The sequence below is a fragment of the Pseudochaenichthys georgianus genome, unplaced genomic scaffold (genome assembly GCF_902827115.2).
Source record: "Pseudochaenichthys georgianus unplaced genomic scaffold, fPseGeo1.2 scaffold_2260_arrow_ctg1, whole genome shotgun sequence".
In the NCBI taxonomy this organism is placed as follows: domain Eukaryota; kingdom Metazoa; phylum Chordata; class Actinopteri; order Perciformes; family Channichthyidae; genus Pseudochaenichthys; species Pseudochaenichthys georgianus.
The window spans coordinates 1-13,977 of record NW_027262886.1 but is presented as its reverse complement, the minus strand read 5'-3'; the positions used below and the strand labels follow the sequence as shown (position 1 = coordinate 13,977).

Here is a 13,977-nt window from a genome sequence, read left to right as displayed (position 1 = left end):
GTTTAGTTCTGACTCTGGGGACAGGAAGCTGACCAGTCCCTGAAGACCTGAGAGATCTGTCTCTGGGGACAGGAAGCTGACCAGTCCCTGAAGACCTGAGAGATCTGTCTCTGGGGACAGGAAGCTGACCAGTCCCTGAAGACCTGAGAGATCTGTCTCTGGGGACAGGAAGCTGACCAGTCCCTGAAGACCTGAGAGATCTGTCTCTGGGGACAGGAAGCTGACCAGTCCCTGAAGACCTGAGAGATCTGTCTCTGGGGACAGGAAGCTGACCAGTCCCTGAAGACCTGAGAGATCTGACTCTGGGGACAGGAAGCTGACCTGTCCCTGAAGACCTGAGAGATCTGTCTCTGGGGACAGGAAGCTGACCAGTCCCTGAAGACCTGAGAGATCTGTCTCTGGGGACAGGAAGCTGACCAGTCCCTGAAGACCTGAGAGATCTGTCTCTGGGGACAGGAAGCTGACCAGTCCCTGGAGACCTGAGAGATCTGTCTCTGGGGACAGGAAGCTGACCAGTCCCTGAAGACCTGAGAGATCTGTCTCTGGGGACAGGAAGCTGACCAGTCCCTGAAGACCTGAGAGATCTGGATGGTTCATCATTTAGCAGGAGGTCAGAAATGTAATTTGCATAGCTATGGTAACTTATTTTGTTGGAAGCCAGTGTGAAGACTTCAGAGCAGGAGTGATGTGATCCACTTTCTTAGTGTCAGAGAGGACTCGAGCAGCGGCGTTCTGAATCAGCTGCAGCTTCCTAATAGATGTGTCAGTGAGACCTGTGAAGACACCTTTGCAGTAGTCCAGTCTACTGAAGATAAAAGCATGGACACGTGTCTCCAGATCCTGCTGTGACAGTACTGCACCTTTATTTATTAAAAGCAAGAACAAGAGCTAAGAATAAATGTAAAGTGCACACTAAAGAATTAAAACAAACAACTTAGCTAACAAACAATAATAATAACAACAACAATAACAAACAATAAAAGAATGTGCAAATTTGCTTTCAAAGAAAATTAAGAAGAAATGTAAAATATGTTACACGTATCAAATAATCAAAATATAATATGCTAAATAAACAAACAAATACAAAACCTTTCACCTTGGCACGTTTCTCTTCTTCTTCTCTTCTGTTTTTATACTGCGCCCGGTGGCTTTTGCCTCTTCATCGTTCTCTAACGTTAGTCTTTCTTTCCTCAACGCTTAATTTTATAAACACTTGACCGATACCCATCAATGCACAGCGCTCAAGCATGTTCTGACTGTGAACACCTACAGCCGAGGCTCTTAGACCGACCGGCCGTTTTAGATTTCTGGCTCATTTCCCCTTATGTTAGAATATTTTTTTTTTTTGGGGTCCAATTTTTGTCGCCCCCCTCTGGGAGGCGCTCTAGGCAACCACCAATATCGCCTGTAGGAAGCTCCGCCCCTGAGTGTGCCACTAACATGTTAACATGTGGCATGTAAACGCCAGGCTTCTGGCCCCAGCAGAGACTGTAGAGAATCACCGTTGCGGAGGTGATGATTGAGTGAATGCGTTTGCTTCAGAGGTAGGAGATTAATTGTATGTACATTGAAGGACATTCATATAAGTCTTTTATACAGGTTCTAATCTCCTTTCTCCATTTATTTTAGGATTAGTTTGCTACCGTTTTGCCTACCTTCTATGTTTTACTTATCGACTAGTTTGTTGTACTGTGTACAAACTAGTAATTTAAATCTTTAAAGCTACAGCACCCTCCTTGGAACGACCCACCCTGTCCCACAAGGTCTACTACTGTCATGTTTCTTATACTTCTTCAGTGACGATCCTGGCCATGCTGTGGAGTGGAGCATGCGGCTTGCTGGGCATGATGCATGCAGATATGAGTGATTTGCAGTGAGTGTTGATTGAATACAGCTACACGTGGTGGTTTTGGGGAAATCCTCAGCAGTTGGCCAGAAGAATCTCTTTTTAACTATTTAACTATCACTTTATTTGTGATATTGTAATTATTCTCTCCTCGTCAGAGCCAGCCTTCAATTGTGGAACTTAGGTGTGTCGACTGGGAAAGCTGAATAAATTGTATAATCTGCATTTTATATTACTGAACTTTTACTGGATTATTTATATAATAAACGTTTGTAAACATTTGAACTTGAGGCCGTCCCTGTCCATCCTTTTATTCTTATCTGCGTGACTTGTCCTAAGGGCTCGTATTGGGGAACCCAGGTTAGCGTTAAGTATCCTAACCCCCTTTTATTATCGCAGCCCCCCCCCCTCCCTGGTGGGGCAGGTCACATTTGCTTTCACACGTGATTACATATTTTGTTTGCATAAATTCAGTGGACTGAAAAATGACAGGCAAGGAGAAGTTACTGTGCAAAAGAAGATCTTTATTGATGAGCAGATTGAAAAGATTCTATAAGCATCACATCGCGCTTATGAGAGAATGTTTAAATCTGAAGTGCAAACGTTATTTTAGAAAGACGAGACAAGGAGGAGGAACAGCAGAACACACACACCGAGCTTACAATAACACGGCCAAGTGATACAGCCAGAGCAGCTGGAAGCGAACACAGATGCTTTATTCCCTTCCTGGAATTATCAACCTGATTGAAAGTCAATAAGGAAGCTTTCAAACAACGCATTGCCATGGAAACGTTGATAGCTTAAACTTTAATATACCTTCGCATCCATCCATTCAGATTGAGGTCAATGTTTGTGCAACACGCTGACTTAAATGTGACTTTTGACTTCATTAAAAGAAGCAATAGGCGCGTTCACACCGGAATACTTTTCCACGTACTTTTCCCGTTTAGTTCCGATAGTGCCTGGAATTGTGCGTTCACACCAAAAAGTGAACTTAGTTCCAGAGCTTTTACTTCCATTGTTAGTGCCTGCTAGAGAGGTGGTACTTTCCCGGGGAGAGAAAAGTACCAATTTCGATTGGCATTAGCATTAGCATTATTAGCATTAGCCCAGCGCAGAAACGCAGAGAGACTAACTTATGGCAACACAAAATAAAACATGGGAGCGGTGGAGATGAGGAGGTGTCGGCGTTCTGGCGATTTACTCGGAAGGCTTCAGTAGAAGCTGCTGGGAGTCCCAGCAGCTTCTACTGAAGCCTTCCCCAACTCCGGGGACTTCCGGCCGGGGACTCCGGGCGGCAGTATACGCCGTGAAGTGGGTTGCGGCCTGCCAGTAAACCCAAAGCAGAAGAAGAAGAAGTGACGCCAGCGGCTTCATTTGCGTAATCCTCCCTCAGGGAATTTATTCCGGGGTGAACGCGATCGACTCTTAGTTCCATGGGGGCACTAAGTACTGGGCACTAAGTACTGGGCACTAAGTACTTGGTGTGAAAGCGGCTAATGCTACAGTGTAAAAGTACTCTTTTAAAAGTCATAAAGTCAGTAATTTAGCTAATAATCTGAATCTGTAAAGTAGCTAAAGCTGTACGATAAATGTAGTGGAGTAAAACGTACAATACAGGCTTCTAAAATGTAGTGAAGTAGGTGTTTTTGAAGATACTCCTCCTCGTCGCCGCCTTCTGGAAGCTCAGAATGCTAACCATTAGCTCATATAGCAGAATCCTAGCATGCGCTAATCTATAGGCAATAGAGAGGTGCAGGAATGAGTCGGAAAACCCTGTCATGAGTCAGCGTTTTATCACTTCCTGGTCTGGAGGACAATGGCTTTCTGAATGCGTTTTGGTTGTTAGCCTGAAATAAGGTCTGTGGTAAAGTAAGCTGAAGAGATTTTAATTCTACGACATAGACTACGTCAGTAAATACCCAACTGCTGGATTTAAGTGTCATCAACGTTTGTTTGACACAGAGATTATTTTCCCGATAACCCAAAATCACATGGAGCAATCCCATTGGACCAGAGAGATGCTGCCTTCAGGGACCAACACAGAAATGACTGTTATTTCTGTATATATTGATTGTTGTGCTTTTATTTAGGTCTTAATGTGAGCATATGTATAAATGTATCTTTGATTATATATATGTAGGTATATACATGTTTATATATATATTTGTTTTGTATTCGGGATTGTGGGAAACGTTATTTTGATTCTCTCTGTCTGTACACACAAACTGAAAGTTGAAGTTGACTTTGAGACGTACGATATCTCCGCACCACTCTATAGAAAAGGTTGAGGAAAAGCAAAGCTGGCCGCCTCTCTCTTCAACACATCTGAGGCTGCGCCTTCGTGGCCCGACAGCGAAGGACCTTCAGGAAACTGTCGATCTTGTGGGAGTCGCGGCGGAAACAAGACAACAGGAAGTTGAAGTTGATCAATTGTGAAATCCGGTCCTGGCCGATGTCATTTCCTCCAGAGAAGGGAAGCAAAGAGATGGTCTGAGCTGCAGGACCCATCTGAGGAAGAGGAGAGGGAGTTCATGTGGTGACTCTACTTTAAAGAGTTCTCTCCTGCTGATGTTCAGGTGTATATCAGTGTGTAGTGTCTCTACTTTAAAGAGTCCTCTCCTGCTGATGTTCAGGTGTGTATCAGTATGTAGTGTCTCTACTTTAAAGAGTCCTCTCCTGCTGATGTTCAGGTGTATATCAGTATGTAGTGTCTCTACTTTAAAGAGTCCTCTCCTGCTGATGTTCAGGTGTATATCAGTATGTAGTGTCTCTACTTTAAAGAGTCCTCTCCTGCTGATGTTCAGGTGTATATCAGTGTGTAGTGTCTCTACTTAAAGAGTCCTCTCCTGCTGATGTTCAGGTGTATATCAGTATGTAGTGTCTCTACTTTAAAGAGTCCTCTCCTGCTGATGTTCAGGTGTATATCAGTGTGTAGTGTCTCTACTTTAAAGAGTCCTCTCCTGCTGATGTTCAGGTGTATATCAGTATGTAGTGTCTCTACTTTAAAGAGTCCTCTCCTGATGATGTTCAGGTGTATATCAGTGTGTAGTGTCTCTACTTTAAAGAGTCCTCTCCTGCTGATGTTCAGGTGTATATCAGTATGTAGTGTCTCTACTTTAAAGAGTCCTCTCCTGCTGATGTTCAGGTGTATATCAGTATGTAGTGTCTCTACTTTAAAGAGTCCTCTCCTGCTGATGTTCAGGTGTATATCCAGTATGTAGTGTCTCTACTTTAAAGAGTCCTCTCCTGCTGATGTTCAGGTGTATATCAGTGTGTAGTGTCTCTACTTTAAAGAGTCCTCTCCTGCTGATGTTCAGGTGTATATCAGTATGTAGTGTCTCTACTTTAAAGAGTCCTCTCCTGCTGATGTTCAGGTGTATATCAGTGTGTAGTGTCTCTACTTTAAAGAGTCCTCTCCTGCTGATGTTCAGGTGTATATCAGTATGTAGTGTCTCTACTTTAAAGAGTCCTCTCCTGATGATGTTCAGGTGTATATCAGTGTGTAGTGTCTCTACTTTAAAGAGTCCTCTCCTGCTGATGTTCAGGTGTATATCAGTATGTAGTGTCTCTACTTTAAAGAGTCCTCTCCTGCTGATGTCAGGTGTATATCAGTGTGTAGTGTCTCTACTTTAAAGAGTCCTCTCCTGCTGATGTTCAGGTGTAAATCAGTATGTAGTGTCTCTACTTTAAAGAGTCCTCTCCTGCTGATGTTCAGGTGTGTATCAGTATGTAGTGTCTCTACTTTAAAGAGTCCTCTCCTGCTGATGTTCAGGTGTATATCAGTATGTAGTGTCTCTACTTTAAAGAGTCCTCTCCTGATGATGTTCAGGTGTATATCAGTGTGTAGTGTCTCTACTTTAAAGAGTCCTCTCCTGCTGATGTTCAGGTGTAAATCAGTATGTAGTGTCTCTACTTTAAAGAGTCCTCTCCTGCTGATGTTCAGGTGTGTATCAGTATGTAGTGTCTCTACTTTAAAGAGTCCTCTCCTGCTGATGTTCAGGTGTATATCAGTATGTAGTGTCTCTACTTTAAAGAGTCCTCTCCTGCTGATGTTCAGGTGTATATCAGTGTGTAGTGTCTCTACTTTAAAGAGTCCTCTCCTGCTGATGTTCAGGTGTGTATCAGTATGTAGTGTCTCTACTTTAAAGAGTCCTCTCCTGCTGATGTTCAAGTGTATATCAGTATGTAGTGTCTCTACTTTAAAGAGTTCTCTCCTGCTGATGTTCAGGTGTATATCAGTATGTAGTGTCTCTACTTTAAAGAGTCCTCTCCTGCTGATGTTCAGGTGTATATCAGTATGTAGTGTCTCTACTTTAAAGAGTCCTCTCCTGCTGGTGTTCAGGTGTATATCAGTATGTAGCGTCTCTACTTTAAAGAGTCCTCTCCTGCTGATGTTCAGGTGTATATCAGTTTGTAGTGACTCTACTTTAAAGAGTCCTCTCCAGCTGATGTTCAGGTGTATATCAGTATGCAGTGTCTCTACTTTAAAGAGTCCTCTCCTGCTGATGTTCAGGTGTATATCAGTATGTAGTGTCTCTACTTTAAAGAGTCCTCTCCTGCTGATGTTCAGGTGTATATCAGTGTGTAGTGTCTCTACTTTAAAGAGTCCTCTCCTGCTGATGTTCAGGTGTATATCAGTGTGTAGAGTCTCTACTTTAAAGAGTCCTCTCCTGTTGATGTTCAGGTGTGTATCAGTATGTAGTGTCTCTACTTTAAAGAGTCCTCTCCTGCTGATGTTCAGGTGTATATCAGTGTGTAGAGTCTCTACTTTAAAGAGTCCTCTCCTGCTGATGTTCAGGTGTATATCAGTATGCAGTGTCTCTACTTTAAAGAGTCCTCTCCTGCTGATGTTCAGGTGTATATCAGTATGTAGTGTCTCTACTTTAAAGAGTCCTCTCCTGCTGATGTTCAGGTGTGTATCAGTGTGTAGTGTCTCTACTTTAAAGAGTCCTCTCCTGCTGATGTTCAGGTGTATATCAGTATGTAGTGTCTCTACTTTAAAGAGTCCTCTCCTGCTGATGTTCAGGTGTGTATCAGTGTGTAGTGTCTCTACTTTAAAGAGTCCTCTCCAGCTGATGTTCAGGTGTATATCAGTGTGTAGTGTCTCTACTTTAAAGAGTCCTCACCTGCTGATGTTCAGGTGTATATCAGTGTGTCGTGTCTCTACTTTAAAGAGTCCTCTCCTGCTGATGTTCAGGTGTATATCAGTGTGTAGAGTCTCTACTTTAAAGAGTCCTCTCCTGTTGATGTTCAGGTGTATATCAGCATGTAGTGTCTCTACTTTAAAGAGTCCTCTCCTGCTGATGTTCGGGTGTATATCAGCATGTAGTGTCTCCTCTTTAAAGAGTACCTTCCCAGACAGGATGTCCAGGCCGTCCCCCAGGCTCTTGGAGTGCAGCTGCAGCTCCTGGATCTTGTTGGAGATGGAGGTCTGCTCGGGGTGATGGAGGGTGTTAGCTGAGGCTGAGAGGACCAGCAGGGGGTCGGACCAGGCCTGGAGCAGGGAGCGAGCCAGAGAGAGGAGGTCCGACTCCTGGGAGGGACGCGTCATGAAGACCAGAGGACGCATCAGGGGAGGCCTTTGTTTTATTGTTCTCTTATATCCTTTCGCTTCTTCCTACTTGTCTTTCATCCTTTCTTTATAACTAATGCTGTTGATGTTTTGAGATTTGAAAAGGTGTCTGTTCTCATCTGGCCAACAGCTGGAAATCAGCAATGTTGGCTAAAACTGTCTACACATACACACATAAACTAAACAATTTGACAAAGTGCTTTACAAAAGGAAAGACATCAACAGCATCCGGATAAAGTGAGGATGAAGGAAAGGAGAAGCTGAGGGGAAAGGGGTTTCGAAAGATGTTGTAATACACTAGTTGGCCTGCAGAGGTCAGTAAGAACCATCGCAATCTAAGTACTTCCGTCTCTCCAATTTAGAGTAATTAATTGTTACATAAATGAAATAATATCAAAGATATTTATTTAAACACAGGAAGTTACATTTAAATATGCAATATAAAAGGTTTTAAAAAAAGATAAAGATATAGTGAAAAGGAAGGAAGGAGGAGATCAAGGGAAGGGTTTTATTGAATAGTGTTGTAATACCCTAGTTGGCCTGCAGAGGTCAGTAAGAACCATCATAATCTAAGTACTTTACTACCTGCCTACAGATTGGGTTTTGTTTCTCCAATTCAGAGTAAAGTAATCCAGTATACAATAAAACACGACAAGTTTAACTAAAATGTGCAATAAAAATTGTTTTAAATACTGAATAAAAGTATTTATAAGATATGAGAAGTTAAGGTAAAAATATGCAATAAAAGAAGTAAGAAAATATATATTGCATTAAAAAGATAACATTAAAATAATGATATAAAATGTAAGAAATATAATTGAATTATGTATACAAACACAAAAAAGCGTAATAAGAACAGAAGATTAAATGTGCACATTGTCATTCACTATTATAACAACAATAAAATGTGTAAAAGTGTGTATATTATCCCAGTATAGAAGGATGTACTGATGAAGATATTCATGATGAACACCAGATTAGTACCCCTCGTGATGGACCCCTAGAAGTCCACCACACAAAGTAACAAAAGACTCACAGAAACTTGCAGAGTTTGCTGCTTGTCGCTGGGCGTCTGCAGAGAGGAGGTGTGACACATCGAGGGGCGGGGCATAATCTCCTGACCAATGGGAGGGAAGTGAGAGTTCTGGGGGGCGGGGCAAAGGAGCATCATCATTATATTATTTTATGCAGGGGTTACAGGTTACATTACAATCATGTAATTTAATACATTATTTTATACATGTATATTTCTATAGTCTCGAAGTTACAACCGGCCCTTTGAGAGCAACCATAATGCTGATGTAGCCCGCCATGAAATTGAGTTTGACACCCCTGCGCCTAATGTCTGGTACGTCTCCAATATCTACTCCATTGCTGAAACATGAGAAGACGAGCGCTGCAGGTTAGTGTGTGATGGCATTTAAAAGCCGCGGTGCGTTCACTGACCAGGTCCTGGGAGATGATGGTGCTGAGGGCGTGCAGTTTATCTGAGCCCTGAGAGGCTCGGTCCAGCAGATCACTGATAGGAACAGAGCTGCAGACTGCCACCAGACACACCACTGCACACACACACACACACACACACACACACACACACACACACACACACACACACACACACACACACACACACACACACACACACACACACACGGATTAATCACATTTCGTGGGAAAATATAGCAACTAAATGCGAAATTCTATGGTGGCCGTTTTGTGCCGCTTCACTACATTCTGATATACACCTGAACATCAGCAGGAGAGGACTCTTTAAAGTAGAGACACTACATTACTGATATACACCTGAACATCAGCAGGAGAGGACTCTTTAAAGTAGAGACACTACATTCTGATATACACCTGAACACCAGCAGGAGAGGACTCTTTAAAGTAGAGACACTACATACTGATATACACCTGAACATCAGCAGGAGAGGACTCTTTAAAGTAGAGACACTACATACTGATATACACCTAAGCATCAGCAGGAGAGGACTCTTTAAAGTAGAGACACTACATTCTGATATACACCTGAACATGAGCAGGAGAGGACTCTTTAAAGTAGAGACACTACATACTGATATACACCTGAACATCAGCAGGAGAGGACTCTTTAAAGTAGAGACACTACGCACTAATATACACCTGAACATCAGCAGGAGAGGAATCTTTAAAGTAGAGACACTACATACTGATATACACCTGAACATCAGCAGGAGAGGACTCTTTAAAGTAGAGACACTACATACTGATATACACCTGAACATCAGCAGGAGAGGACTCTTTAAAGTAGAGACACTACATACTGATATACACCTGAACATCAGCAGGAGAGAACTCTTTAAAGTAGAGACACTACATACTGATATACACCTGAACATCAGCAGGAGAGGACTCTTTAAAGTAGAGACACTACATACTGATATACACCTGAACATCAGGAGGAGAGGACTCTTTAAAGTAGAGACACTACATACTGATATACACCTGAACACCAGTAGGAGAGGACTCTTTAAAGTAGAGACACTACATACTGATATACACCTGAACATCAGCAGGATAGGACTCTTTAAAGTAGAGACACTACATACTGATATACACCTGAGCATCAGCAGGAGAGGACTCTTTAAAGTAGAGACACTACATACTGATATACACCTGAACATCAGCAGGAGAGAACTCTTTAAAGTAGAGACACTACATACTGATATACACCTGAACATCAGCAGGAGAGGACTCTTTAAAGTAGAGACACTACATACTGATATACACCTCAACATCAGGAGGAGAGGACTCTTTAAAGTAGAGACACTACATACTGATATACACCTGAACATCAGCAGGAGAGGACTCTTTAAAGTAGAGACACTACATACTGATATACACCTGAACATCAGCAGGAGAGGACTCTTTAAAGTAGAGACACTACATACTGATATACACCTGAACATCAGCAGGAGAGGACTCTTTAAAGTAGAGACACTACATTCTGATATACACCTGAACACCAGCAGGAGAGGACTCTTTAAAGTAGAGACACTACATACTGATATACACCTGAACATCAGCAGGAGAGGACTCTTTAAAGTAGAGACACTACATACTGATATACACCTAAGCATCAGCAGGAGAGGACTCTTTAAAGTAGAGACACTACATTCTGATATACACCTGAACATGAGCAGGAGAGGACTCTTTAAAGTAGAGACACTACATACTGATATACACCTGAACATCAGCAGGAGAGGACTCTTTAAAGTAGAGACACTACGCACTAATATACACCTGAACATCAGCAGGAGAGGACTCTTTAAAGTAGATACACTACATACTGATATACACCTGAACATCAGCAGGAGAGGACTCTTTAAAGTAGAGACACTACATACTGATATACACCTGAACATCAGCAGGAGAGGACTCTTTAAAGTAGAGACACTACATGCTGATATACACCTGAACATCAGCAGGAGAGGAATCTTTAAAGTAGAGACACTACATACTGATATACACCTGAACATCAGCAGGAGAGGACTCTTTAAAGTAGAGACACTACATACTGATATACACCTGAACATCAGCAGGAGAGGACTCTTTAAAGTAGAGACACTACATACTGATATACACCTGAACATCAGCAGGAGAGAACTCTTTAAAGTAGAGACACTACATACTGATATACACCTGAACATCAGCAGGAGAGGACTCTTTAAAGTAGAGACACTATGCACTGATATAGACCTGAACATCAGCAGGAGAGGACTCTTTAAAGTAGAGACACTACATACTGATATACACCTGAACATCAGCAGCAGAGGACTCTTTAAAGTAGAGACACTACATACTGATATACACCTGAACATCAGCGGGAGAGGACTCTTTAAAGTAGAGACACTACATACTGATATACACCTGAACACCAGTGGGAGAGGACTCTTTAAAGTAGAGACACTACATACTGATATACACATGAACATCAGCAGGAGAGGACTCTTTAAAGTAGAGACACTACATACTGATATACACCTGAACATCAGCAGGAGAGGACTCTTTAAAGTAGAGACACTACGCACTGATATAGACCTGAACATCAGCAGGAGAGGACTCTTTAAAGTAGAGACACTACATACTGATATACACCTGAACATCAGCAGCAGAGGACTCTTTAAAGTAGAGACACTACATACTGATATACACCTGAACATCAGCGGGAGAGGACTCTTTAAAGTAGAGACACTACATACTGATATACACCTGAACATCAGCAGCAGAGGACTCTTTAAAGTAGAGACACTACATACTGATATACACCTGAACATCAGCGGGAGAGGACTCTTTAAAGTAGAGACACTACATACTGATATACACCTGAACACCAGTGGGAGAGGACTCTTTAAAGTAGAGACACTACATACTGATATACACATGAACATCAGCAGGAGAGGACTCTTTAAAGTAGAGACACTACATACTGATATACACCTGAACATCAGCAGGAGAGGACTCTTTAAAGTAGAGACACTACATACTGATATACACCTGAACATCAGCAGGAGAGGACTCTTTAAAGTAGAGACACTACATACTGATATACACCTGAACATCAGCAGGAGAGGACTCTTAAAGTAGAGACACTACATACTGATATACACCTGAACATCAGCAGGAGAGGACTCTTTAAAGTAGAGACACTACATACTGATATACACATGAACATCAGCAGGAGAGGACTCTTTAAAGTAGAGACACTACATACTGATATACACCTGAACATCAGCAGGAGAGGCCTCTTTAAAGTAGAGACACTACATACTGATATACACCTGAACATCAGCAGGAGAGGACTCTTTAAAAGTAGGGACACTACATACTGATATACACCTGAACATCAGCAGGAGAGGACTCTTTAAAGTAGAGACACTACATACTGATATACACCTGAACATCAGCAGCAGAGGACTCTTTAAAGTAGAGAAACTACATACTGATATACACCTGAACATCAGCAGGAGAGGACTCTTTAAAGTAGAGACACTACATACTGATATACACCTGAACATCAGCAGGAGAGGACTCTTTAAAGTAGAGACACTACGCACTGATATACACCTGGACATCAGCAGAGAGGACTCTTTAAAGTAGAGACACTACATGCTGATATACACCTGAACATCAGCAGGAGAGGACTCTTTAAAGTAGAGACACTACATACTGATATACACCTGAACATCAGCAGGAGAGGACTCTTTAAAGTAGAGACACTACGCACTGATATACACCTGAACATCAGCAGGAGAGGACTCTTTAAAGTAGAGACACTACATAGATAGATCATATTAAATGAAATATGGGGTTCCACAAGGATCTGCCCTGGGACCACTTTTGTTCTTGTTGTAAATTGAGTTAGAGTAGTGATGTAAATAACATATACGTTTTATAAGCTGGCCAACAGTTTTTTTTATATCTGCATCGTTTCTGAATCCGCAGCGTGTTTCTCTTAATGGAAATGTGTCGTGATAACACGTTTGCACCTGCAGGCCACCGTAGTTAACCGTGTACAAAATAAACGTAACTTTCTAACCCTGTTTCTAAACTACCTCAAACATCTCGTTTTTTCAAATACAACGTTTTTCTCTTCATCGGTTGAAAAATATTCTGCATCTACAAATCTAATATCACTTTATAGCGAATTATGTTCCGTAGAGATGCCACAACAGATAGTTAAATATAATTCATCTCACCCGCCATGAGGAGTTTGCTGCTGTAGGTTTCTTTTGAGCGGCCATGTCTGTCTGATGTTCCGTGTCTCTTTACCTGTATCTCTGTCTCCATGTCTCCTCTTCTTTAATATCCTGTCCTGAGTCTCTGGTTAGCATCAGTTCGTTTTAAATGAGAGAACATTTTCAGAGTAGCCGAGTGGGAAAACGGTTCAGATCTTACGGAGAACGAGACGAGACTTAAATTTAGATGGTTTAATTATTTCATAACCACATTTCCATTACTGTGAGGGCAGGTAACAACATCTGAGGATGACTGAAACGGGGTCTCCCAGTCACAAGTCCAGGGGCTACGAGTGTCTGAGGCCCCTGGACTTTATGTGTATAATTTCACTCAAAAAGATGAATCAGAATGACTGCAATGAGCCTCCAAATAACCACATAAAAACCTAAGAGACGTAAAAAACACACAAAACGCAAAGTAACTAATGTCAGATAATTAAGTGAAAAGTACAATACTGGCTTCAATAATCTTGTGTAGTAAAAGTATAAAGTACTCTTAAATTGGCAAGTACCTCAAGATTGTATTTAGATGCAGTATGAGTACATATGGTAGTGGATTTTAAATCGTGGATAATTAATGAGTCCTGATTGAGTCGTGGATTGAGTCGTGGATCTTGAGTCGTGGATCTTGAGTCGTGGATCCTGAGTCGTGGATCCTGAGTCGTGGATCTTAAGTCGTGGATCTTGAGTCGTGGTTCCTGAGTCGTGGATCCTGAGTCGTGGATCTTAAGTCGTGGATCCTGAGTCGTGGTTCCTGAGTCGTGGATCTTAAGTCG

General features: G+C 41.9%; 1 protein-coding gene across 1 annotated transcript; it reads right to left on the bottom strand.

Annotated features, from left to right (window-relative positions):
* Positions 1-4,165: 4,165 nt before the first annotated feature.
* prl (prolactin) lies at positions 4,166-13,253 on the bottom strand. The gene is made up of 5 exons (XM_034077989.1): positions 13,163-13,253; positions 8,868-8,980; positions 8,458-8,565; positions 7,200-7,382; positions 4,166-4,357 (listed from the first exon to the last, which is right to left on the bottom strand). Exons 1-5 carry the CDS (start codon positions 13,251-13,253, stop codon positions 4,166-4,168), a joined length of 687 nt encoding a protein of 228 aa, XP_033933880.1.
* Positions 13,254-13,977: the final 724 nt, after the last annotated feature.

Coding starts and splice junctions, on each gene's coding strand:
- prl (XM_034077989.1), bottom strand. CDS start 13,253: ATGGAGACAGAGATACAGGTAAAGAGACACGGAACATCAGACAGACAT. Junction 8,566..8,867: donor CCATCATCTCCCAGGACCTG/GTCAGTGAACGC, acceptor CCCGCCCCCCAG/AACTCTCACTTCCCTCCCAT. Junction 7,383..8,457: donor AGCAAACTCTGCAAGTTTCT/GTGAGTCTTTTG, acceptor CGTCCCTCCCAG/GAGTCGGACCTCCTCTCTCT.